Raw genomic sequence first — 25,542 nt, 5'->3', positions numbered from 1 at the left:
AATGACACAGGAACGAATTGTGTCAATTTGTGACCACCAACTTCCAAAAAAAAAAACTGTCCACAGATGTTCAAATTAAATTTTCCAAAGATGGTAGCTGCCTGCCCAACTGAACATGTTTGCTTTACTTCCATTTTTGAAGGCATTTTGGACACACGCAATCAAAAACATTGAAAAACCTTTCTATATTAGATGTAATGTTAACAAAAATGACATTTTGTTGCCACAAGCAAGGCTCAGATACAACACTGTCTTGTCTTGACCCTGTGATGGCGGCCAGGTTTAGCTGAATCCATCAAACTCTTGCAAAACCAAGGAAAGGGCTACGGAGGAATGGGGGAGGTCAGGTTTCATTTGTTTTGACAGTAATAACAATTTTGTATACAGGCTCATACAAGGGGGCAACAATGTTGACAATTAGTCATACTGGTTAAGTTTCATTTTTTATTTTTTATTTTATTATTTATTTGTAGACAGTACGAACGATCTTGTATACAGGCTGAAACAGAGAGCAACAATGTTGACAAATTAGTCACACCGTACACGTTTGAGAGGCTTTCTTAAGGTCAAAGGGGTAGGATAGGTTAATGGCAATTTCGTTAGGAAAGTTAACACCACCACCAACTCATCAAGAAGATGAGATCACCTACGAATAAATTTTAAAAAGCTACAAGAAATTGCAGCAGGATATGAAAAGCATGGACCTACCGGCCTGCTCAGGGCAGGTGATCTTCGCTGTTGTCGTTTTCCCTGTAACAAATATTAGAAAAAAATGTTTCCCAAGGTAAAAAATCAGTGGTTTCTCGATTTCTCATTTTTCAATCTCACTGAAAGACTTCCATGTGCGTCCAGGACTGGAAAACAATCCCAAAAACTGTAGTCAGGGAAAGACGTTTGAAGTTTATTCACCGAAGTATACTTTGCCATTTTTCGAAGAGGGGGGGGGGGGGGAATTAAAGAAATAGAAAACCCAAGACTGTTATTGGAATCAGGTGGGGAGGGGAAAAAAAGAAGTAAAAACGGGGAATCCACGTCAACCTTGCCACTGATCAATCCAAGAGACCGACAGAAACCCTCAACCATCGTTTTCCGAGAGCCCAGATGAAGTTGCGAGAAGCCACAGGAAAGTGTGTGTTTTTTCTTAGGGGCTCCCAAAACAAAAAAACTGACCGTAATTTTCTCCGCCATGACTAAATCGCCTCTCTTTCTGATTGGAGGGCAGGCCGCGTTGTTGTTTCTTACCATGGGTAGATGGCGAAGGGGTGATGGCGGAGGTCATGTCGGGGACATTGCGCTGAGTTAGTGAGAGGCTGCTGCTCGACGTCGAGTCTGCTTCTTCAGACTGTGAGGGAAGAGATAATAACGCCTACATTATTTACCAAGTATTACCAAGTCAGAATATTATTAACGTCAGCTCAATAACTTGAACAAATGAAGACTGAAACGGTGACTGAACTATAGTGTCCAATTTTATAGAGCTGCTTAACCACAAAAGGTAGCTAAGAACAACAAACATTAGGCTTACCAGAAAAGGGTTACCAGCCTTATTATAAACACTATATCACATGTACAATTTCTGACTGGTATCCTGCTAATTTTCGCTACAAAATTTGTAAGCAAAATTGTCTACTTAAGCAGCTCCTCAATAAAATTGGGCCCAGGTTTGGGTAAGGTCTACTTTAAAGTAAACACTACGGCGGTCCCCAGATACATATCAACACTTACATCTTGTGCTCTGCGACCCAGGAGAAGGTACGTGGCGTACGGGTCATCGTACTTGTGATTCCTGAGGGAGTCGTCGATGTCCTTCCGCTTGAAGCCCATGCTAAGCATGATCTCTATCCGTCGCTCATCGTTGAAGTCGGGCTCTGGCTCTTGGTAGGGTTTGAGCTCGTCGTCCTCATAGCCTCCGTTCATCCATTTGTCTTTCATGATTGTCTGGAACAAAGGGAACACAATCGGTGAATAGAAAAGAACCAATTATGTCTCAATTTTGTAATAGTGTATTTTTTTATAAAATTTTAGGCTCAATCGGTCATCAGAGTAAGGAGAAAATAAAGGGAAAACCCACCCTTGTTTCCGCACGCTTCGCCGTGTCATGACATGTGTTTAAAATAAATCCGTAATTCTTGATATCGAGAATTGATAATTGTTTTAATGTTTTCTCAAAAAGTAAAGCATTTCATGGAATAATATTTCAAGAGTCTTTCACCATTACCTTCTGTAAACCCTGTAAGTTATTTGTAAATCTGTGAATTTTATGTTTTGTTTCTGTTCCGAAAGTGTATAATGGCTTTAATGAAGGAATGAATACCTGACAATAAACTGTCAAATGTTAATTTATAACAAATTACAGTGAACCTAATGTTTGGGTATTTTCTTCCAATAAGAATAATAGTAACAAGTCACAAATTCCATACGACCGAGAAATTAAAATCAAAGTTTCAAGTTTTTGTGTCTGTCTCATTGCTGATCAAAGACACTGGACACTATTGGTAATTGTCAAAGACCAGTCTTCACAGTGGGTGTATCTCAACATATGCAAAAAAATAACAAACCTGTGATAATTTGAGCTCAATCGGTCGTACAGGTTGGGAGATGAAAGAGAAAAAAAAACACCCTCGTCGCACCATGGTCACACGAAGTTGTGTGCTTTCAGATGCTTGATTTCGAGACCTCAAATTCTAAATCTGAGGTCGCGAAATCAAAGTCATGGAAAATTACTTCTTTCTCATCACTTCAGAGGGAGCTGTTTTTTACAATGTTTTATGCTATCAACCTCTCCCCATTACTCGTAATCAAGAAAGATTTTATGATAATAATTGTTTTGAGTAATTACCAATAGTGTCGACTGCCTTTAACAATGACCAATGCTTGTATTATTTGCCAGTCACATTTGCAAATAACTTCAAGAGGAATTTCATCAACTTGTTTTTCAAACCAACTTCATTTCCAACCATTCTTTATGCCTTTACTGGATTCCCTTAAATCTTGATCCTGTGATATACATTCTTGTTAATGTAGCAATATTTTACTAAACTGGGGTTTTTATTGTAGGAAAACAACATCAAAAAAATTTGTACTGGATGGCAGCTCAGTTACAGCCATAGCACTTGAAGCAGTCAATATTTGTATAGTGCAATCGCAACACACACATCCAGTTGAGTAATTTAAGCCTGGTTCTTCCAACTCCCACATGTTTCTAGGAAGCCAAAAAGTCAAGTGTGATCAGGGAACTAGACTAAGTACCTGGTAATGGATAATGAATCACATCCATGGAAAGACACCCACCCTCCTTTCAATGTTGCATAGAATCATGGCATGAATCATTGGATATTATCGAGAGTGCCATCATTTGCACATGGCTGGATACTAAATAGGGGCAACTAATCAGTATTATCTACCCCCACAACCCCAAACTGAACTCACTGTTTTTTTGTTTTTTTTCCCTTTTCAATTTTTTTTATTTATTTATAACTTCATGGATATGCTGGAATAAGTTTTTTGTTTCATCAAACTCACACACTGCTGTTCACGTCATCATCAATTTTACAGGTTTTTTGTTTATTTTTTTATGGAAAATTACAATATGGAACTCTTGATTCTTTGACAGGCAACAGCTTTTTGTTTTTGAAATAGCACACTCAAACAATTTGGTTTTCAAAGACCAAATACACTTGAAAACTGCAGGATTGCTTTTACAGTCAAATTCACACAGTTCTAAGAGTTGGTGCCAGTACCATCTTCATACCAGAAAAACAAGTTCATGGGTTTCGTAAGACACCTACTCTTGAAGGGCAAAGGTCATGGCTTTTATAAGACATCTACTCTGGAAGGAAAACGGTCATGGGATTCTTACCTCTAGGTTAGCTCTTTTTGTAGGGTTGAGCATTAGAAACCTCTTGAGCAGATTCTCACAATCTGTTGACATGTAGAATGGGATGCGGTACTTGCCTCGTAAAACCCTTTCTCTTAGCTCCTATTGGAGGAATTGACAATGATAAAAGGGGATCAGTCGAGATTAGTCAAGATTTAAGGCTTAAAGGAAAGCGGGACGTGCGGGCTGAAGGACATGAGTGAGAAGGGGGTAGGGGCTGAAGGTGACATGTACAATGTAACTCACGCATAGAGCTACATGTATGTGCACTGATAGACAATCACTGAGAAAACATTTGAAGATAGAAAGTGAGCAGCTATTACTTAAAGAAGAAAACAATAAAAGAAAAACTGTAGTCAGTTAAACAAACAATGATGAAGAACAACACTCCACCTAAAAGTTAGGGTCATCAGTTGTTTTTTGTTAGTGAATATGCTGATAGGCGAACAATATCAGAAAAGATACAATAAAGGCAACTGTGAAAGTCCAATACAGGGCCTAGTTATTGAGAAAACAGCAAAACACTGTTGGATTGTTCTTTTATCAAGAACGTTGAATCTGTCTTTCTTTAGCAGGGCAACAGTGGGTACCAACTGAATCTCTAGATGTGTTGAGGACAACATTCAAACAGACACCATGGACATTTTCAAAAGCCACCAACAGGCGATCTTTGGAGATTCAAATTTGTCAACATTATTATAATAGATTTCTAATCAACAGGCATTTCAGGCTAAAAAGTTTTGCAGGATGCTTGCTACCATGACCATAAATTGTGTTTGAAGCTTTGCATTGAGTGAAGAATAAGAGTAACTATAAATATAAATATAAATAGTAGACTTGCGGGTACAACCATGTGTAAAATCTCTTTTGAGGGAGTTTTGGCTCTGAAAAGAGCCGGTGTGGTCTTGACGTTTCAAACAGTTACCATAACCATCTTTATAAAAAGTAGTATTTAATCATAATAATAATAATAATAATAATACCATTTACATAGCGCCTTTTCCTAAGGTTACAAAGCGCTCAGAGAATGACAGGAAAAAACAAAAAAGGGAATGCAAACAAAAACCAAGAGGAAAACCACGACTAGGCAAAGCTAGCAGCATTTAGCCAAGAAAGCCGGTCTCTCTTTGACTAAAATTTCCGACAAAAATTGCCCAATTTATTTTCAGGGTGACTATTACAATATGACCCTACTTTTAGGCAGAGTAACCCAAACTTACTTTTAAATTCTGACCATCAAATGGTAGCGAGCCGCTGACGAGTGTGTAGAGGATAACGCCTAAACTCCAGACGTCCACTTCGGGACCGTCGTACTTCTTTCCCTGGAAGAGTTCCGGGGCAGCATAAGGTGGACTGCCGCAGAATGTGTCTAGCTTACTGCCTGGTGTGAATTCATTACTGAAACCAAAGTCCGCTATCTTGATGTTCAGGTCTTTATCAAGGAGTAAATTCTCAGCCTGTGAAATCAAAGAGGTAAGAAATGTTAATGACATCGGACATAAAATGTGATAGATGCTAGTTTGCATCTGGGATAAAGAATATCATTTTTGTTTATACCCTTACAACAATGTGCATAAAGCACTGTTCTTTATCCCGATGCCAAACTAACAACTATCTATTCGTTGCGATACCAGCTGCTAACACATAGGATTTGAACTGCCCCTAGCCACTGGGCTAGCTCGGTAGTCTACTGGTAAGACATCTGCTCTAGAAATGCAAAGGTCATGGGTTTGATTCCCACCCAAGTGATTTATCAACAAAAATCAACAAAAATCATCACAGAACTTGGCAAAGCACCAAGTATACAGTGCTTTATACACATCAGTGAAGGGTAAAAACATTGTATGACAGAGAATTCCTATTGTTTGCTTCTTTTAAAAATGTTTTTCTTTTTAGAAACCTCAATTGTCTGTATGCACAACTGCCAACTTAAAAATATACCGCAATGCATCTTGGGAAACTGAGTGAAGTTAAACAAAAATTAAATTCTCCTTTGAAAAACAGTTACCTAAGGTTATCTTATTTAAATCAAATACAAGTTTTTCACTGAACTACATCGGACTGAGTGTTTGGTGAGTACTTGTGGGTTTATGCATCACTTAAGACTTCTCATAACAAGAAGGCAATGTCCTAAACTGAGATTTAACTTATAATGCACATCTAAAAAGGGAAACATAAATGGGCTAGCAGTTTGGCCAACTGGAGTAACTGTAGCACCATCTCATTAAAAACTCAACACTTAATGGTTGGGTAAAACGCTTTTTTGTGTCTTGGGTCCACTTAGGAACATTAACTTGACAAGGACATTTGTCATACTTTAAACCAGACAAAGTATACTTTTTGAGAATCGTTTGATTGTTTTAGTCCTATATAAATGTAGATGTATATAGTACAACTAACATGAGAAAATTTCATTTCACAAGGGGTTGCGTTTTTGAGATATCCCCCAAAATAACAATCCCCATAAGGAATACACAATCTGAACAGTTATGCCCTTTCAAATTTTGAGGCATAAATACATACCACATTGTTTCTCAAGCAAAAAAGCTTTATACTATTGAAAGCAGCAGCCGGCTTCAAACTAATTGTGTTGATTACCATTAATTGATTAAAGAGTGATATAGGATTTGAGGCATTGCATGGTGAGGTACCAATATATACATTTGGTTTGCAGTAACACCATTTGTATCTACTTGCCAGGTAAAGTTTGTTCTTAGAGAACTGTCTTGCTATATATTCTACTACCGCGGAGTAGATTTATCAGATTGTTCGAGAGACTTCTCAGTTATGAAAAGAACTGTCCTGCTTTTTAACTACTACCTGGGCGGAAGGTATAGAAAATTGGCTAAGACTACTACTTTAACTCATATGATCGTTTTTAACTGCACAGCCGCGGAGCGAGTTCTTAAATTTTCAGAGTGATATACCCTCCCTATAAGTGTCAACCAAGGCCTACCCTGGTTGCAACATCCACTCATTGATTTACAGTTCAATCTCTCCATAAATAAAGTGTATCGTAAGATGCATTCCATTATCTAAATCCGAGACTTGAAGATAGAAAGGTTGCACAAGAAGAAGAAGATAAAAAAAAAGAAGGAAAGGAAAAACCGTGCCGCTGCTGCAAAGACAATCAAGCAGAGCGTGTTTAATTCAATGTTGCTAGATACGCGATGCCTCTCACTGCCGGGATTAGGTTCAGATTCCTATCTAATGCCATCTTTCCTGTTGTGAAATCCACTTTGTACTCTCTCCTCCACAACGCTAACTCTTCATCTCTGATCAACAAGATTTCTTCAGCTTTTTTTCCCCTTGTTTTTCTTTATTTTCTGCTAATAATGACTTCTGTTTTATAACGAGATGGACAAGCTAAATATAGGCTTGTTAGTCGGAATGATTATTTTAGGTATCCAATTATTTTCATTGTTAATTTGCTTGTTTTTTGTGCGAGTGGAACGCTATCTTCATCTTGATTTGAGTCATTATTTCAATCAAAGCTATTTCGGTACCAGAGGGAAAGTACATAAAAGCGTCGGCTCTTTCCTGAGACCGAGAAGGTTGCCCCTTTTTTTAAGAGTTGTTATTTAAAGACACTGGACACTATTGGTAATTGTCAAAGACCAGTCTTCTCACTTGGTGTGAAAATTTGAACTCAATTGGTCGTCAAAGTTGCGAGATAATAATGAAAGAAAAAACACCCTTGTCACACAAAGTTGTGCGCTTTCAGATGCTTGATTTCGAGACCTCAAAATCTAATTGAGGTCTCAAAATCTAATTCGTGGAAAATTACTTCTTTCTTGAAAAACAAAGTTACTTCAGAGGGAGCCGTTTCTCACAATGTTTTATACCATCAACCTCTCCCCATTACTCGTCACCAAGTAAGGATTTATGCTAATAATTATTTTGAGTACTAACCAATAGTGTCCACTGCCTTTAAGTTTTTCAATCAACCCTTTCATTCAACTTGAGCCTATTGTAAATTTGGTCACTGGTGACAAGTACATTAAATAGTCCCTGCCAATTTGCTATACCTTCCGCCCAGGTATTAGTTAAAAAGCAGGACAGTTCTTTTCAGAACTGAGAAATCTCACGAACATTCGGACAAATCTACTCCGCGGTAATAGAACATAGCAAGACAGTTCTCTTAAAAAACAAACTCTACCTAGAAAGTAGATACACACATGGTGTTACCGCAAACCAAATATATATACAGTAAATAAAATATAATTTTTTTACTTTTTTAAATGACCTAAATTTGTTTCCAAAACCTTTTGGGACTTAAACAATTGGATGTCAATACATAACAGGAGTACAGGAATCATTGAAACTGTTCAGAACATAAACAAAATTATCCTTTGAGATGGCGACCAGTTTCAAAATGAGTTGCGACAAACTAAACAGATCTGTCCCCGTATTCTAGTTGTTCAAATAGTGGTAAACAAGTTCTTTTATCCACATGGCCTACAGGTACATGGCCTACAAGTGCATAGGACCGCACCTACCATGTACTTAGCCAGCCATTCAATGTGAAAACTGCGGCTCGGCAGCTGTTATCAACCAAGGAATCTCAGAAATAATTTATCAAAACTCGCCGGCTTTCACATAACGTTAGATGATACAAGATTTGAGGGTACATGGTACAAGACGTGACCAATCTTAATTTATCTAGCCTAAGCTGGAGAGCGCAACATCCGCAATGACTGAAACAGTAAATTAGATGTACCACGGCTGAAACCATTATTCATGCCATAATCGTCCCGTATATCAACCACTCTAGCCAAATAGTACCGATCACCCTCTCAATGATAGAAAGAATAATTCATCATTCATCAAATTTTCATGTTTTCAAAAGCCTGTTAAGCATAAATTGCCACATTTAGAGAATATTTCTTTGTGATTTCCCTATACAGTGTTAAGCACTGTGTATACTTTCCTTAAAGGAACACGTTGCCTTGGATCGGTCGAGTTGGTCTTTGAAAAGCGTTCTGTAACCGTTTGTTATAAAATGCATATGATTAGACAGATATTTTAAAAGTAGAATATAATGATCCACACAAGTATCACTCGAAATTGCGTGGTTTTCCTTTTACCTCGTCGACAAACACGGTCGGCCATTTATGGGAGTCAAATTTTTGACTCCCATAAATGGCCGACCGTGTTAGTTCGCAAAGTAAAAGGAAAACCACGCCATTTCGAGGCAAATATGTGTGGATCATTGTATTCTACTTTTAAGTTATCTTTCCAACCATATGCATTTTATAACAAACGGTTATAAACGCTTTTTATAGACCAACTCGTCCGATCCAAGGCAACGTGTTCCTTTAAGCCTGTGAAAACAAATCCACACGCATATTACTCGGGTTGGATTTGAACCCACAAACTTTGCCGTTCTCGAGCAGATGTCTTATCAAGTCAGTGTTTGGATTTGAGAAACAAATTGAAATTGCATCTGGCTTTTTTTTAACAGGTCGGCTTCGAGAGACATGAATTCCTTACAAAATATACATTTGGAACGAAATGCGATCGGCTTCCAAAAAGCCATTGTTGTGATATACATGTGCATTTTTCAGCTGAAATACATATTCTCATCATCTGCAAATGTCCATCAAATAACTGCTGGATCACAGGGCCTCCCGGCCTCGACAGTTGACACAACAGAAAAATGGGATGACAATAAATGAGTCCTTGCCTCAATTAATTTGCCTGTCATTTTAAACGTGACTCAGTGTGCAATATGTCAAAGGAAAGCGTTAACAGTTTTAAATGTCAATGTCTTTACTCCTCTGGAAGCCATTGTTACGACCAAAACAACCTTGACATGGGAGACGGGAGAAACTTAAAGGCAGATAGCGCCAAAACAAACTACAATAGTAACGTGATACCTCGTGTCACCCTAATGACTAAAAGGGAAGGTACACAGTTGGTAATCACTCTTAAAAATAATGGCAATAACAAAATTGGTTAAAAGCCTACAGCAGCTTTCGATTTGATAAAGCATTTTGAGAAAAATATCACTTTGAAGTAACATGGTAATGTAAAAAAGATATATCAGGTTTTATCCCCAAAAACTGAATCTGAGACAGATTCTGTCAGGGAATTATTCTTTCTGGATGGACATATCCGCTCCAGTTTTTCGGGGATACCTCAAAAATGCGACTACCTTTTGGTATGAAATTTTCACATGTTAGTTTTATTGTGTACATCTACATTTATAATGGGTTGTAACAATCAAACTTTGCCTTTAAACTACCTCATAATAACAGTACAGATACATTTAGTTCCTGATACACGCCATCTTTACGTGCAACTGTGGTCTTGGCTTTGGGGCGCGTGAAGCATTCTAACTTTTCTACGCAGACAAGTTGTTCACTGACCAATCACGCAAGGAATTTGAAAAAATCTCCTGCGTGCCACAAGCAGTTTTTATAAATTAAAAAAACACTTGTGCGATAACAAATTATTGCCCGTAAAGAGGTGATGTTAAGTGGAACCATCTATATGTACACATGACATGTACACTGTAGATGGGAGGTTAGAATACCGACCTTTAAATCTCGATGGACAACCCTCTTCTGGTGGCAGTACTGGACTGCGGAAACAATCTGTAAAAAAACAAGAACATTAGAAGCTGCTTATTTGTAATCTGCTTAATTGTAATTGTATCTTTCACTCATTGTATTTTATTGTTCTTTTTATGTGCTTAGAGGATTTTTCCACTAGGCGCTTTACAAATGTGTTTAGTATTTTTATTATTATTTATTAAGTGCAGTTGTCGTTGAACTTTTCTACACAATGAGGTTATCTTGGTCTATGGCTATGACTGTGACCCTGACTTAGGCTTTGGCTCTAGCTTCTTAGGATCTGTCCGCCTGTTTGAAATCCAGTAGAGAAAGCGTACATTTTGTTTAATTAACAGAGCCTGGTTCATACTTCCTGCAAATGCGAAGCGAATTTGACGTCACAAAATAACAACAAACAATTTGCAAGAGTTGGGATGTGCTCATCTCTTGCAAAAAACATTCACAGCAAAAAAACCCAGAGCTGTGAGGTCAAGTTCACTTCTCATGAAGCATTCTCAGGAAGCATTCACAGGAAGTATGAACCCTGCTTAAGCCAGAGCCTTAGTTAGAGCCAAAGTTTAAAAACAGTTCAACCATTATGCTACTGCCAATGTTTGAACCATGACTGCTGCTGAAGACGGAAGTGGCAATACATCAACACACTTAGAGAAGAGACCCCACCTGTACACTTTATATCCATCCCAATATGGCGCAAGCTTACAACATACAGTGTACTTAGCCTAGCTGGTAACCCCTTCCTATAAATGGAAGCTGGATCCATCACCAAAGAGAGTCTCGGGTCATTTCAAACTTCCTCCGAGGGGTACCACTCTCAGTAATCTTGACAGATTTAGTTTCCTTTTTGGGAATACATTGTGCTGCACGGAGAGCAAAGGGAAAACCCAATTGACCATCCTTCCACTAGGCTTAAGCGGAGCATGGGTGTGACTTTCTAGCAAGTTCAGAATCCTTGTACTGCAATGTTCATTTACGGGGGTACTCTACATGAGGGAACAATGCTATCCCAAAACGTTTTCTTTGTTCTGGTGCACCCCAAAGAGGACTTTCAGAAAAAGGGGAACAATAAAAAAAACAATGAGGTACCCTGTAACTGCCATTGATAAGGGTGTGTGTTTAATGTATGTATTCTACCTGTTCATACATAAAGAAACATCTTTCCAACCATATTCATTTCATGGCAATGCCTCACATAACTCAACGCACCCAATCCTAGGCACTGTGCCCCTTTAAAAAACAGAATCTTGAAAACAAGATTTGTAATTGAACTTTAAAAAACAGATCCACTTCTAAAACCAAATGTACTTTTTTAAAACAGGGCAATAAGAGAATGGAGTTTGAAATCAGTAAAACAAAATCTTCAGCATATTAACAGCTCCCTGTTTTGCCATATTATTTCCACATGAATTATTCTTATTCTAAAATAGCTCCGTAGTATATGCTAAGTGAGCGTAGGAGTTAATATTTAAAAAAGATAATCACCCCGAGCCTAAACCACGTCGTAAATTCATCTGTTTAATTAATGAATGAATAACATCCCAGACTGTGGCCGGCATTAGAAATGCTCGCAATAAAAACGCTTTAAAGTGAGCATGCAAATTCCTTTTCTCCATGTCTGTACGAGTGTTTCCGACACAATGTACAGGTCCTAAGCATGAAATCAATCATGCATTTGACGCACGGCTAAACACCAGTACAAGGCTCCCACACAGTGCAGGATTGCTGTTCAATGTCACTGACCGACACCTCCATACCCTTTAAAAAAATATATATATAATTTTTATAAACAAACTATCCCTTGTGCGTAGTCTCGACTGGATAAGATTCTTCTTAAAGGGGACGAGAGCCATTGCCGACCCCCAAAAAGAAACGAGGATTCAGATTATTCGGAGGAACATTAAAATGATGGAAATTCCACCTTTTGAGATTCCAAGGAGCTTTTCGTAACAGTATTCTCAGTGCTGAAGATGAAGATCTAAGAGCATGACTTGTTTTTATTTTGAGGAAAAAAACAGCATCTAGATTAACAAAGAAAGTCTGAATTCAGATAAAAGTCTTAACTATCTCATCCCTGTCTTACACTGGTACCATCTTTTGTCATGATCCTTGTCTGTGTGTGCATTAGTCATGTACACTGGGGTCAATCACATCACAAACAGGTACCAGACCATTTTTTTTCCCTTCCAGCCTCAGTATGAAAAAAAAGCTGGAAAAAGCTGGCGGACCAGTGGAAAAAGCTGGCGGACCAGTGAAAAAAACTGGCAGACCAGTGGAAAAAACTGGCACCCAGTGGAAAAAGCTGGCAGACCAGTAGAAAAAGCTGGCGGACCCGTGGAAAAAACTGGCGGACCAGTGGAAAAAGCTGGCGGACCAGTGGAAAAAGCTGGCGGACCAGTGGAAAAAGCTGGCAGACAAGTGAAGTGACAAGCTAACTGGTCCTGCTGCCCAGTCACTAGAGTCACAGGCAAACCCTGACAAAGAATTGGGACAAAGAAGCAGGGAAATCTGTGCTTACATCAAGCGTACTTCACAGGATAGCAGAGAATGTTTTGCTCGTGCGCGTGTACACTCCACGTTACAGCAAGCGCAGAAATTCTGCTTTCACTGTCAGCAAAGAATAGTGATTGCAAGCGCAGAATTTGGCAGTAAGCAGAGCCATGCAATAGGACCCAGGCAGTGTGAACACCGGCGCATATTTGACTTATATTTGTGACAGCAACTGTTACAATTACCTCCGACTGTGACACAATTAAGTTAACTAGAGTGAGGAAACATCCATTGCCCCACTCTGACATATGTCTGAAAAAGGTCAGTGAATGAGTCTTTTTTTGGGGGGGGGGGGGGGGGCGTCGATGTCATGATCATATAGCTTTAAATTGCAAAACTGCAACCCTTGTTGACCAGTAACATATTTGCAGAAGGTCTACAGACAGCAGCCACGTTTCTGTTTTTTATCTTGAGTTTAAATTAATGTAGAAATGGTTAATGGCCTCACGTTTCGACCCTAGCAGAGCCCTCCTCAAATGCTAAGTTATGTGGTATGAAAAACAAGTCTGGACATGGGCAGGGAGAAAAGTCTGGCTCCCTTTCTGAAAAGGATAATATTAACCAGTTTCTGCTTTTGCAGGAGATAACAAGACAAAGGGTCTTGTATTTATAAGTGTTCTTTTTAAAGAAGCCAGATCTTGCACAAGCTTAGGCTTCTTGTCTGACCTCCCCATACTATTATTAAGTTTCGATTAAGAAGTTTTCCCGTATATTGCACTGCCTAATGGTATGGAAATAAACCTAAAACCTACAGGAAAGCTGCCTCATGAGAAACACATCCAGAGATCGGGGGCTTTTTCCAAACCTCAGCTTATGCTCCAACTGCACACTCAATTTGAGTGTTTGAAACACCATGCAATGTGTAAAAGAGTCGGAGCCCGAGCCAAGGTTCGGGGTAAAGGCACAAGACTATCCCCCGTGAAGCCCCACAATCAAGTAAAACCTCATTCCCAGGTGGCTGAAATCCAGATGAGCCTCCTTCAACCCCGTCAGTTCTTACCCGCGCCTGACACTTCACGAAGCCACTGAAGACGATTGCCTCCATACCCCATGGTAATAATTGCCTTGGTGCCCTTGAAATGCTATGATAAAAGTTTACTCATAGGATGCCCTTTGCAAAAGAGAAAATGCCTTGGTGACCTTGCCCTTTCAAAAACGAAGCATACAAGCCTGTTTACCTGTCTAAATTTGGCCCTTGCTTCTTTCTCCTTCATGCGGCCATGAGCTACTAGATAGTCGAATACCTCTCCCCCACTGGCAAACTCCATGACAAGGTACAGTGTCTTCTCTGTCTCTATCACTTCAAACAGCTTAACTGCGGACATTAAAAATAATTAAATAATAATATTAATAGAAATGAAAACTTATTAGGCACACAAATCCTTCAAAGTGCTGCTCATGGGGCTAAATTAAATAAAAAAATTGTTTGTTATGCAAGTCGCCAGACACACAAGGCCTGAAGGCCACTTCAAGGTGTGGGTTACAAATCAGCTATTTTTCCAGGGGCCGTTGCCAGCTACTCCTGGGGGTGAAACAGGGTTACCCCCTTTACAGTCCATACAGATGTAGGCTTGGGGTATCATCCATCAGAAGCCTGGTTGGTAGAGCAGAAAGCACTACCTCCCCAACTTTATGAATCAATCCTGGTTAACTGTCTTGCTTAAGGACCCAAGTGTCACGACTGGGACTCGAACCCACACTCTGCTGCAGAAACACCAGAGCTGGAATCTGGTGCTCTAAACCGCTAGGCCATATAATAACACGCCTATAACACCACATGTTCAATATCGAATTTTTAGCCTTAAGCTAAGAAGAAATCCAGAGCATGTGGTAGAGAAATACAATACAAAATGCAATATCTAAGAAATGACACATGGGGAAGACGGATACAAAATCATCGATTATGCAAATTAATCTATTGTTACTCTAACAAAGCATAAAAGACAATTTTGCGCAAGATTTCCGATAGATGGTTATTAATATCATTTTGTACTTAATGGAAGTGCCCTTTTCTTACGAAACATGACCTCCCCTTCCAGAATGTCATGCCATGCATGAAAGGTTTGTGGGGGAGGGGGGATGTGTACATGCAGTCAATACATTTTTGCTTCATGGACTGAAATATCTTCAGTAATACATTTTGTATATATCATACAATGTAACGCACACATACATGAATTTAATAGATGATACGAATAAAACCAAAATATTATCCACATATCAGTGGTTGGTTGAATTTAATAGCACCATTCTATGCACATGATATCTGCAGTAATTAATAAAGTGCCTTTAAAACTGTCAAACTAAAAAATTCCAGAGCACTGAATGTGTAAAAGCAAAACATCAACAACACTTAACAACAAAAACATTAAGAAATGAAACACACATGTATATGTACACAGTAACTCTCTCTGCAGTAACCACATTCGACTGAAAGAACATTTCGTCTTGTCAGTGCAAAAAACATTTTGATCTCTTGAAATAACACTCACATTACGCGCAAGTTTAAAATTGTCAAAACATCGTATCATGCTTAAGATAGCCCAAAACACAAAACACACAGAAGGCCTGGGCGACTAGTGAAATTTACTACCCGACTATTTGCACCTCAAATTGGTTCAACCTCTACACTAGTCGCGACTAATTTTTAATTCCCATGATGCATTGCAGCATGTTTGCTGCAAGCGTAATAAAGTAAAATTCACACTGAAAGGATTGTGCCACTGATGTCTGATTGTGTTTCGTAAGTAAATGATGTTGTCATGAATAGTCGTGAGCGACACAATTGGTTCACCAAGCAGAAAGTCGCAACTATTTTTGTAATTTAGTCGTGGCGCCATAATTAACCGAGTAGTTGAAAACTGGTAGTCGCGACTCGACTCAGCAATCAACAGGCATGACTACGACACTAGTCGCACAAGTCGTCCGGGCTTAAGGCCCGGTCACACAGGCCTCGATGACGTGAATGAAAACGACAGCGTTAGAAATGCACGCCCTCGATGTGGGCGTATTCTGCGTGGAGCAACCCAACCAATAGAATGCGTTCTCTTTGCGTCGTGATCGTTATTGTTTTCGTTATCGCTGCAGTGTGACTTGGCCTTTCAGTTAGCAATACATTTAACTCACCTATATTAGGATGATCTACTAACTTCATGATTCTTACTTCTCTATAAACCTGTACATGGGAAAACAAAAACATTTTTGATTTAATTAAATGTTTGAACTTTAAAAATATAAACTTTGAACTGAAATATTAACTTTGGTCATTTTTTTCAAAGAACTTTGAAAAGCAACAAGTATAACATACATTAGTAAACAACACGCCTGAATGCCCCTGGAGAAAATGTGTGTCCCTATAAACCTGTTTGTTTAAAAAAAAAAAAAAATGGATAGTTCAATTGATAATAATAGAACAAACAATGGGCAAACAGCGTCATCCAAGCAGAAAGGAAACAACAAACCAATTAAATATCCTGAGTCAACAAGATTACTTTCAGATCCAGGCAAAAATAATCAAGCTGAAATCTCCTACGAGTGACTTCTGATAGCAAAGTAACTTTCTGTTACATTTCTTATGGAACAGGAAAAGAAGTTCATCACCTCTACATACGTATGCTTTATAAGCAGGCATGATATTTGGTCTTTGGAAAAAAAGTAGGAATATTTTGTTGAGTACAAGGGCTCAACTTCATGTACACATGGTGAATGTTCTAACGTACATTCCAGGCTATTTAATCGCAATTGTTTAAGATTTTTCTAAGATTTTTCTAAGGGCAAAAAAATTTGGAATTGGAAATGGACAACCCTTGGCACTTAGGACTCATGTGCAAGAGACAAAAAGAGAAGAAAAAACACAATCGCGGCAACAACAAAAAGAAATGGACAATACTCATTCCTCGTGTAAACATTTCCTCGTGTAAACAAGTCAATAATTCAATCAGTAGTTTCTGGTTGCCTTTAAGACTGTCTCGATAAATAAAAAAATTAAAATAAATCAACACAAAACCCATTGTAAGATGTCTCCATAGGCAGTAGCAACAAGCACTTTCTGGAATTAACATATCCCCTGAAAGATTCAATCAGATTAGAGCCATGTACTCAGCAGACTAAGTTTCACTAACGCAAATCAAGGAAGGGAGGGGGGAAGCAGAGAGCATTGCAACAATGCAATCGGCATGTGGGGTACTACATAGTTCAGTATGAACATAGACCAAGGGTATGAGATTTTTCACTGGCGACCATGTTTGCACAACCATACAACAGTATCATATCCAGTCGAAGTGCAGTAAACTTTACACTGAAATCGATCAGTGAACATTGATCATGGTTCTAAAGGTAATACAGTAATCACAGTAGTTGATGCCATCGAAACCATCGTTACTACAACAAAGGCTTATGTACAGAGTCACCAGCATGTACCAATAACAATAAACATAAATAAATACACAACTGTGGGGACATCCTGCCACTATTTTGAAAACATGGAAGCGTCTCGAATTGCACCGTACAGTGTCTACACTGTGTCATTGGCAGGATCCATTCTCTGTAAAGAGTAACAGACAGTCATACTGACCATTCCTCCATGTACTGACAAAGAAAACATGTTTAAAAACTTTGTTTGCACCCCCCCCCCCCAAAAAAAAGAGGGGATGGAGCAAAAGAAAAGTGGAACTACTTTCTTTCTGTGAATAGCACTCGGCACTAATGCGTAGCAGAAGCTCAGTACCCAGATCTCAGACAAAGTGTCAACATTTACTAACGGTAGGCTACATCAACGCTTTATCATCATCTTCTTCCTATACTGTGCAGAAACCTCCTCTGGAGTATACTCGCACATTGGTTGCGGTGCAAACTAGCAGGTGCAGACATAAACTCAAGGCATAAAAAGATACGCTTACTGTGCAACTAAAAGCATTTTTGTAACTCATGAGTACTGACTATACTAGCGGTAGTAGCGTGGTCTGGTGCGCTGATGATGCAGTAAACCTGTAAGGGGTGGAATGTTTGTCCGACAGCAGGGCATTTTTAGCAAATGTGACGCCATTAGTGCGGAGTGTTATTGCTCATTACTTCATATTTGCTTTCAAAGGACTCAATAATCGTTAACCTATTTTTGTATTAATTTTGTTGGTTCTTAATCACCAATAACATGTACTACATTGTCATTGATTTTACTGTTTGTTTTGTTTGGGGGGGTTTTTTCCCAGAGGGTGGGAGAATGGGGTGGGTAGAAGAGTCATATTTCTATCAACAAGATAAACTAATAATGGACTCCCCAAGAAAACTGTTCTCTAACAGGCACCAGAAACCAGAGCCTAATTCTTCTGGCCGTTGGGTAAAAAGGACTTCAAACTAGGCCATCAGAGTGCATAAGTCCGTCATCTCGGGGTGTGTTTCGATCCGGGTTGAAAGCATTCGACTGCTTCAATTCTCCATTGAATATACTCTCTTTTTTTTTACTCAGCACGCCTGAGAACGTCAAGTGCCATTTAGGCTGGGTTAAAGGGGTCTGTCTAGCTGGAGTTTTTTTTTTCCCGAATCTGGTCAGGTTTGAGGATGTCAGTTTGATACACTAAAGCAGTCTGCAGAGGGAGTTTTCTCACTACATGTGTGGGCCTTGAATTTCAAGAAGGCCACGGAGGCCATGGGCTCTGTTGGCCTGGGCCTAATTTCATAGAGCTGCTAAGCACAAACATTTGCTTAGCATGAACTTTCTTCCTTGAAAAAAAAACAGGATTACCGACCAAATTTCCACGTGATTTTCAGGATAAGCAAACAACAGCTGAATACCAGTAACAAGCAATATGCAACAAATCAAAATACGATTGGTAATCCTGTTTTTAACAAGGAAGAGATTTCAAGCTAAGCACATTTTCGTGCTTAGCGGCTCTATGAAATTGGGCCCTGGACTTGGCTGATGCCCCTTCAAACGTTTTCCACAGAATTTAAGATTTTCCAATTGAAGTGCCCTTTTCATAATGCAAATAGCCTTTCCCTCTCAAAGATGAAACTCCAGGCCGGGATGTGTATGGTTGTACTACAATCAAGCAGTATTAGATATGTTTGACAAATGTGCAAGATCTGACAAACATTAACAAAATCCTGAAAATGGACGGTTGGATCGGATGTTTGCCTGGCGACTGGTAAAATTTACACCTCGCTTAGTTGCACTCCTATTTAGTCGCAACTTGGACACTAGTCGAGACTGTGTTGTTGGTTTTTTTTTTTTTTTTTTTTTCCATGATGCATTGCCGTTTATTTCTAATAGTGTAGCAACGCAGAATTTAGCAAAATGCTTGTGACAAATTGTACTTGTGACATGATATTTTGGCTGGTAACCTAACATTTGCTACTTTTTGTGATTTAAGCAGCTCTATGAAATTGAACCCTGATCTACAGAAAGACATTCCTCCTAGGTTAATTACAAACCCACACAACTGATCCACAAAGTTCTAGAATCTTTAGCCAACAAAAAAGAGAGTAAGAGAGAGAGAGATAAAATGGAAGCCAATTACATTTAAGACGGCGACTCATCATTAGCTGTCCAAGACTGAGCGCAGTTCGTTTTAATTCCCTTTCCTTGCAGCATGATATGTCATTCAATCTGTCTCCATTAAAGCCGGGCCATGTTGTCAAATAATGAGTCGTGTGTAAAAAGCCAACAGAAACATGCCCATGGTGTGAACAGGGAGGGAGAATGTCCTTATTGAATGTATTTTTGATATTATGAGGGCACTTTTAACGGCTTCTTGTATTATAACTTTCCATTGTATATTGTTAATTTCTTTAATTGCTTGTCATTGTTGGCTTGATTTTTTTTGTGTGCTGATTTTAAACTTTTTTTCATATCTTGTTTTTGCTTATTATCTATATTTTAAATGTTTCTCTGTATTAGCGCCATGGAGCATTGTTTTCGATGGATATGGCACTATATCAATTTTTACTAATATTATTATTAGTATTATAATCACAGTTTTATCTCATGTTTACTGCCTGTATGTTGTTTTCTTGCATCAAAGGCAAAATAAATAATAATAATAACAATTGAAAATCCAGTTCATTTGACTTGTTTTGCATCATGGAAATTCAGTTCACAATGTTCTTACATGGTCAAAAACACAAATTGTATTTGGTAAATTTGCATCTTAAAGTCAGTGAATGATTTTAACGGCAAGTAAATGTCACCAACAACATCACTGCTCACTAAGACTACGACTTTGGTGTTCTCTTTAAAGGCAGGGTATACTTTTGGTAATTGTCAAAATACCAGTATCCTCACATGGTGTATCCCAACATATGCATAAAATAACAAACCTGTGACGAAATTTGGGCTCAATTGGTCATCGAAGTTGCAAGTAAAAAATAAAACAGAATGCACAGAATTATGTGTTTTCATTGTTAGATGCCTTCTACCTGAAACCTTTCTATGATTCAAATTGTTTTTGTGAAAAATTACCAGATTCTATGAAACTACAATACTTCAAAAAAGGTTCATTTCTAACGATGTTTTTAGCATTAACAGCTCTCCAGTGTTTTATTATGACAATTAACTTTTTGAGTAATTACAAAAGGTATACCATCCCTTTAAGACAAAATCACCACCCGAACTCGAGCGTCACAAAATATGTACACTGTATGAAAGCGAGATTGCTATCAACTGCTTCTGAATCCCTGTTGGTTGATTGGAGTGGACAGAAAATTCACACACACACACTGTATCTGGTGGTTTGTTTCCAGCCCATGTAATGTTACGAAAACCTTACGCAAGCTGTAATGGTTGCAGTATTATGACTGTGCTAGACGTAATCTGGCAATTTATCAGAGGATGCATTTCAGTACGTTGCAAAATAAGATCATGAGGCAGGATTAAGACAATGCTGTACCTAGCAGGGCTTTTCACTGCACATCTCAACCTCGCCCCCAGGGTGTTCAACACCCGTAGCTGATGAGGCCATCGTGCCTCCTCGCAATATCTCATATCTGAAATTGTCTGCTTGAAATGTGCCATATGTAGCACATTTCAATTAAGCAATTTATAGCGTGTTTCAATTAGAGGTAGGTTGGTCCGAAGTGATCAAGATCCAACTACATGTACAGAGTAAGACAGATTTTAGGTTGTATCCTTGCTATAATGTATCGATGTTTGTAGTGTGATTTATGCATGGATGTTACTACCACCCAACTTATAGTAAACCAGGCAGCGTAGAAGTTAACTGAGTCCACATGAGCCACATCCTTAAAAGGCTAGCTTTGCAAACACCAACTTTAAAACCCAACCTGATATCTCATTCACTACATGTCGGTGTGTGCTACAAGCCCTGAAAACTACCACTCAAATCTTTGAGCAGTCCTAGCCATATTTGAGCAGTCCAAACGCAACAATATCAACATGCCAATATCCACTGTAATGTAGATCCCAACGCCCACAAACTTCAAAATAAAGCCTTCTTAGCACAGGTCGGCTTGGTGTGCCAGCTAAAGGCCAAAAGCAAGATGAAACCTTCCACCTTAAATCATCGCTGCCTTTGATGGGATGGGAGGGTGCTTAACAACAACAGCAAATACGACTAACTCGCAGAAAGCAACGAGAAAGTAGACACATTGCTGAAGTCAACTGGATCAGTGGCCGACCCGAGTGACACGATATATAACATTCAAGCAGTTGCTGTCATGCAAACAAATCTGCCTTTAAAAAAAAAAAAAAAAAAAACCTAAAATTTTGTGTTCGCCGAATCAAATCTATGCGTATAGGTTGCGGTTGGAGTTGGCTGACTGATTTTATAGTCCCACCTCTGCATTTGATCAGCCTGTTAGACACGGCAATAGGCAAAACATTCATATTGACTTTGCAACAGGCACGAAGATGTGCACTTTGTTTTCATTCAATCCAAACAAAATGTTATGGTCCAAAAGGAACTGAGTACGGCATTCCTTATCAAAATATTATCCCCCCCCCCCCCCCCACAAAAAAAAAAAAAAAAAAATCAATTTTACTTTCAGGGAACACAGCGCTATGATGCTTGAAACAACTGCATCATCACCAGACATCCTATCAGAATAGGTTGCAGGCCTGATACTTCACGGAGGCAACGAAGGCGATTGCCTCCGTGTCCCCTGGTCATTGCCTTGGTGCCCCTGGAAATGCTCCAGTAGAAATTAACAATTTCATCATATTTACAATTTACAATTTCATCATTTACCAAGGAGAAAATGCCTTGGTACCCTTGCCCTTTCAGAAACGAAGCATACAGCCCTGAGGTTGGTTATTTGTGCTCACTATTGGTTAACTTTAAATTGAGCATGAAGCTTGCAGAAGTTTTTTTCACTGTGAACCTGCCTGAATCATTTGGTAACCCAGACAAGTTTGTACACATTGCAAGCTTGGGCCAAACTCCATAGCGCTGATTAACTTCTGTGCTTACTGTAGCAGAAAAATTTGCTGTAAACATGTTTCACAACAGGTTAGCATGACAATTAAATGGCCATCTTGTGCGTTCACGGATTCACATTTTTACATCGTTCGTTTTCGTGCAGATAACCACCGAAAGGTTAGCATGCCTCTTTGGGTGCATACATAGGTCAGCAGCGCTATGAAATGCAAATTGCACAGTAAGCAAAAAATTCAACATTTAAGCAGCTTTATGAAATTGGGAGCTAGCTACTTGCAAATTTAATACATTATGAAAGCCTTGCTTGTCTTTTGGAGTGCCGGTTCATAAAAAAAAAATCAGGCAAAACCAGGGGATGCATTTTTGGAGGAGCTTTGGGTAGTAGGGGTTTCAGGTGCATTCAACAAAGAGTCAATTTATTCAAATGAAAATAGCCACATCTGTAACATGACCTTTTCTAAGAAGGATTTCACTCTTCTTTCTAGACATATAAGATGGCATCTGCACCATAAAGGGCAATAACTTCATTGGATATGTTTCCATGTAAAAATTGAAGGGAAAAAAAACCCACACACACACACGTAAATAAAAGCACTTTCTACCGAGGAAGTCCCACAAAGACAAGAGTGCTACATGAGCATGTACATCAGCAGGAATAGAGTTGCTATGGTTACCCGACATTAGAGGCCTTAATGTTGTCAAAAATAACCCGAAGTGCTTCATTAGACTCATATGCGCACGCAAATGCCAAGATTCCTTGTCCAGTTTTGACCATAGTCCCTCAGGCTCAGACAATGTAGAAACGTATCAGGAAAACATGCGTACTTTGTAGCTGTATAAGTTATTCACTAATTCATCCAAACAGAAAAAAAACAGCAGAACTCATTCCAAAATTGTAATTCAGTAATTTTGAAGTTTGTAATCACTCTTTTATAAGAAGCCAGACATAATTAATGCAAGGAGGTGAAAGCACACTTCAAAAGCAAATATATTCAAGATAAGAGAACGAATACGTTTGGTAATTACTCTCAAAATTAATGCAAATAAAAACTTTTGGTTTGAAGCCTACCGCAGCTTTGAGAAGTATCCGGCCATTTTGTTATTTGCTCGGGGTTTTTTTTTTTTTGATCTTTGTCATTGCATTGGTTTTTTTGTATCGTAAATTGTAAAGCGCCCCGATCTTTGTGGGGCACTATATAAATCTATATTGTATTGTAAAGCATTTTGACACACATTTTACTTAGAAGTAATGTGGTTATGTAAAAAAATATCAGTTTTTAACCCTAAACATTTGAATCTGAGATAATGCTTCTCAGCTTATGTGTATTTCCCATTGGGGATTTCATTCTTCCTGCATTTGCTCTGGATTTTTTTCTCGATATCTTGAAACGCGACCACCTTTTGAAATGAAATTTTTTACATGTTAGTTTTATTGTATACATCTATATTTATAGAGAATTAAAACAGTTTAATGGTTCCAAAGACCAAAGGTGTACTACGTACTCGCAATGTGTGTCATGTGTACAAGTTACATAAATGTTCATCATGGTTCAGACTTGAAGTGATACTTCCAAACTAGAAACTGCATAATACCAACCCGAATCAACAACTCCTTGAAAAGGGACTTTTTTCCCTGACAGTCTTAGATTTTGGATCATATGACACGATCAATAACGGAAAATGCCTGCATGTGATGCAATGCACTTTAACACTCTGAAGACTTTGCGCTTCAGTGCAACAGTGTTAAAGGCAGTGGACACTATTGGTAATTACTCAAAATAATTTTTAGTATAAAACTTACTTGGTAACAAGTAATGGGGAGAGGTTGATAGTATGAAACATTGTGAGAAACAGCTCCCTCTGAGGTAAAGTAGTTTTTGAGAAAGAAGTCATTTTCCACAAATTTGATTTCGAGACCTCAAATTTAGAACTTGAGGTTTCGAAATCAAGCATTAGAAAGTACACAACTTCGTGTGACAAGGGTGTTTTTCTTTCATTATTATCTCGCAACTTCGATGACCGATTGAGCTGGAGCTTTCACAGGCTTGTTATTTTATGCATATGTTGAGATACAGCAAGTGAGAAGACTGGTCTTTGACAAATACCAATAGTGTCCAGTGTCTTTAACATGAACCTCTGAAGAGGTTTGGAACAAGTCGAGGAATGATACACAGAAGCTGATTAGCATCTTTGAATCTAAGATAATCAAGGAAGACTTATTGAGGAGAAAACATCTACGAGCACTGGAAAGAAGCACTGGATGGGAGGTAAAGAGAAGAGGCAAGAAAAGTTTCAAAGGGACAACAATAGATATCAATACATGTGACTTTCTATGTAATGTGCCTTCCACTGTTAAGCTACATGTAGGAGAGGCCAGGCAGTGTAACACGAAAAACAACAACTTTTTGTCAGCCTTCGAGAAAGACTCTGTTAGGGCAAAAAGTTAGGCCACTAACAAAAACAATTCTGTCGCACAACCCCAATTAGATGAAATCGTTAGTAGTTGGTGAAACAGCGAGGTTCAGGTATTTACGCATAAGTTGTAAGGTTTTTTTATATATATTTTTTATTCAGCAATTGTTTTTCCCAATCATGTAATGAGCCAAACTGCGGATTAATGTACATAGTTTCGACTTGTGAGCTTGGATTGTTTCTTTTCAACTGCTTGAGGAAATTGGCCCTCTCTTGGGTTACGTTTTGTGAATCGCTCAAACTCTCTGGGGAAGAGTACCTTCATTGCAATCGTGTCATTACAAATAACCTGTGAAAAGTACTACTGATTTAGAGAAAAAGCAATGATGTTGTAAGGTCTTATATCCATAGAAAAATAACTAACAGGCGATCAGGACAAATGGCAACTTTATAAAGTAATATTTTAAGCTTTAAAAAGCCAACTTTTGTCCTTAAAAAAAACCTTTTGAAAAGTACTACTTTTTTAAAGAAAAACAACAACATCCTAAAGCTATTGAATTGTTGTAATGCCCTGGAAATCCGTAGAAAAATAACTAACAGACAATCAGGAGAAATGGCAGTCACATTGTAAGCTCTCGAAAAGCCAACTTTTGTCATTAAAATAACTTGTGTAAAGTATTGATTAAGAAACGAAACCATGTCTTATTATGCTGTTGTAATGCCCTGAACATCCCTAGACAAA

At 38.6% G+C, this 25,542-nt stretch overlaps 1 protein-coding gene across 12 annotated transcripts in view; it reads right to left on the bottom strand.

Moving 5' to 3' along the window:
- LOC139937933 (MAP/microtubule affinity-regulating kinase 3-like) overlaps positions 1–25,542 on the bottom strand; it is a 90,629-nt gene that overhangs the window by 22,633 nt on the left and 42,454 nt on the right. For 6 of the 12 annotated variants that reach the window (XM_071933256.1, XM_071933262.1, XM_071933301.1 and 3 more), the window contains exons 5-12: positions 16,126–16,174; positions 14,178–14,314; positions 10,420–10,476; positions 5,098–5,334; positions 3,860–3,979; positions 1,726–1,938; positions 1,171–1,342; positions 709–750 (exon numbers count right to left, since the gene is read on the bottom strand). In XM_071933256.1, coding sequence (XP_071789357.1) covers positions 709–750; positions 1,171–1,342; positions 1,726–1,938; positions 3,860–3,979; positions 5,098–5,334; positions 10,420–10,476; positions 14,178–14,314; positions 16,126–16,174 — 1,027 coding nt within the window. The remainder of the gene's footprint in view (positions 1–708; positions 751–1,170; positions 1,343–1,725; positions 1,939–3,859; positions 3,980–5,097; positions 5,335–10,419; positions 10,477–14,177; positions 14,315–16,125; positions 16,175–25,542) is intronic. The other 6 variants (XM_071933287.1, XM_071933295.1, XM_071933278.1 and 3 more) reach the window with 3 other exon arrangements.

This window comes from Asterias amurensis, chromosome 1 (genome assembly GCF_032118995.1).
Source record: "Asterias amurensis chromosome 1, ASM3211899v1".
Classification (NCBI taxonomy): Eukaryota; Metazoa; Echinodermata; class Asteroidea; order Forcipulatida; family Asteriidae; genus Asterias; species Asterias amurensis.
This window is presented reverse-complemented; position numbering and strand designations above follow the sequence as displayed.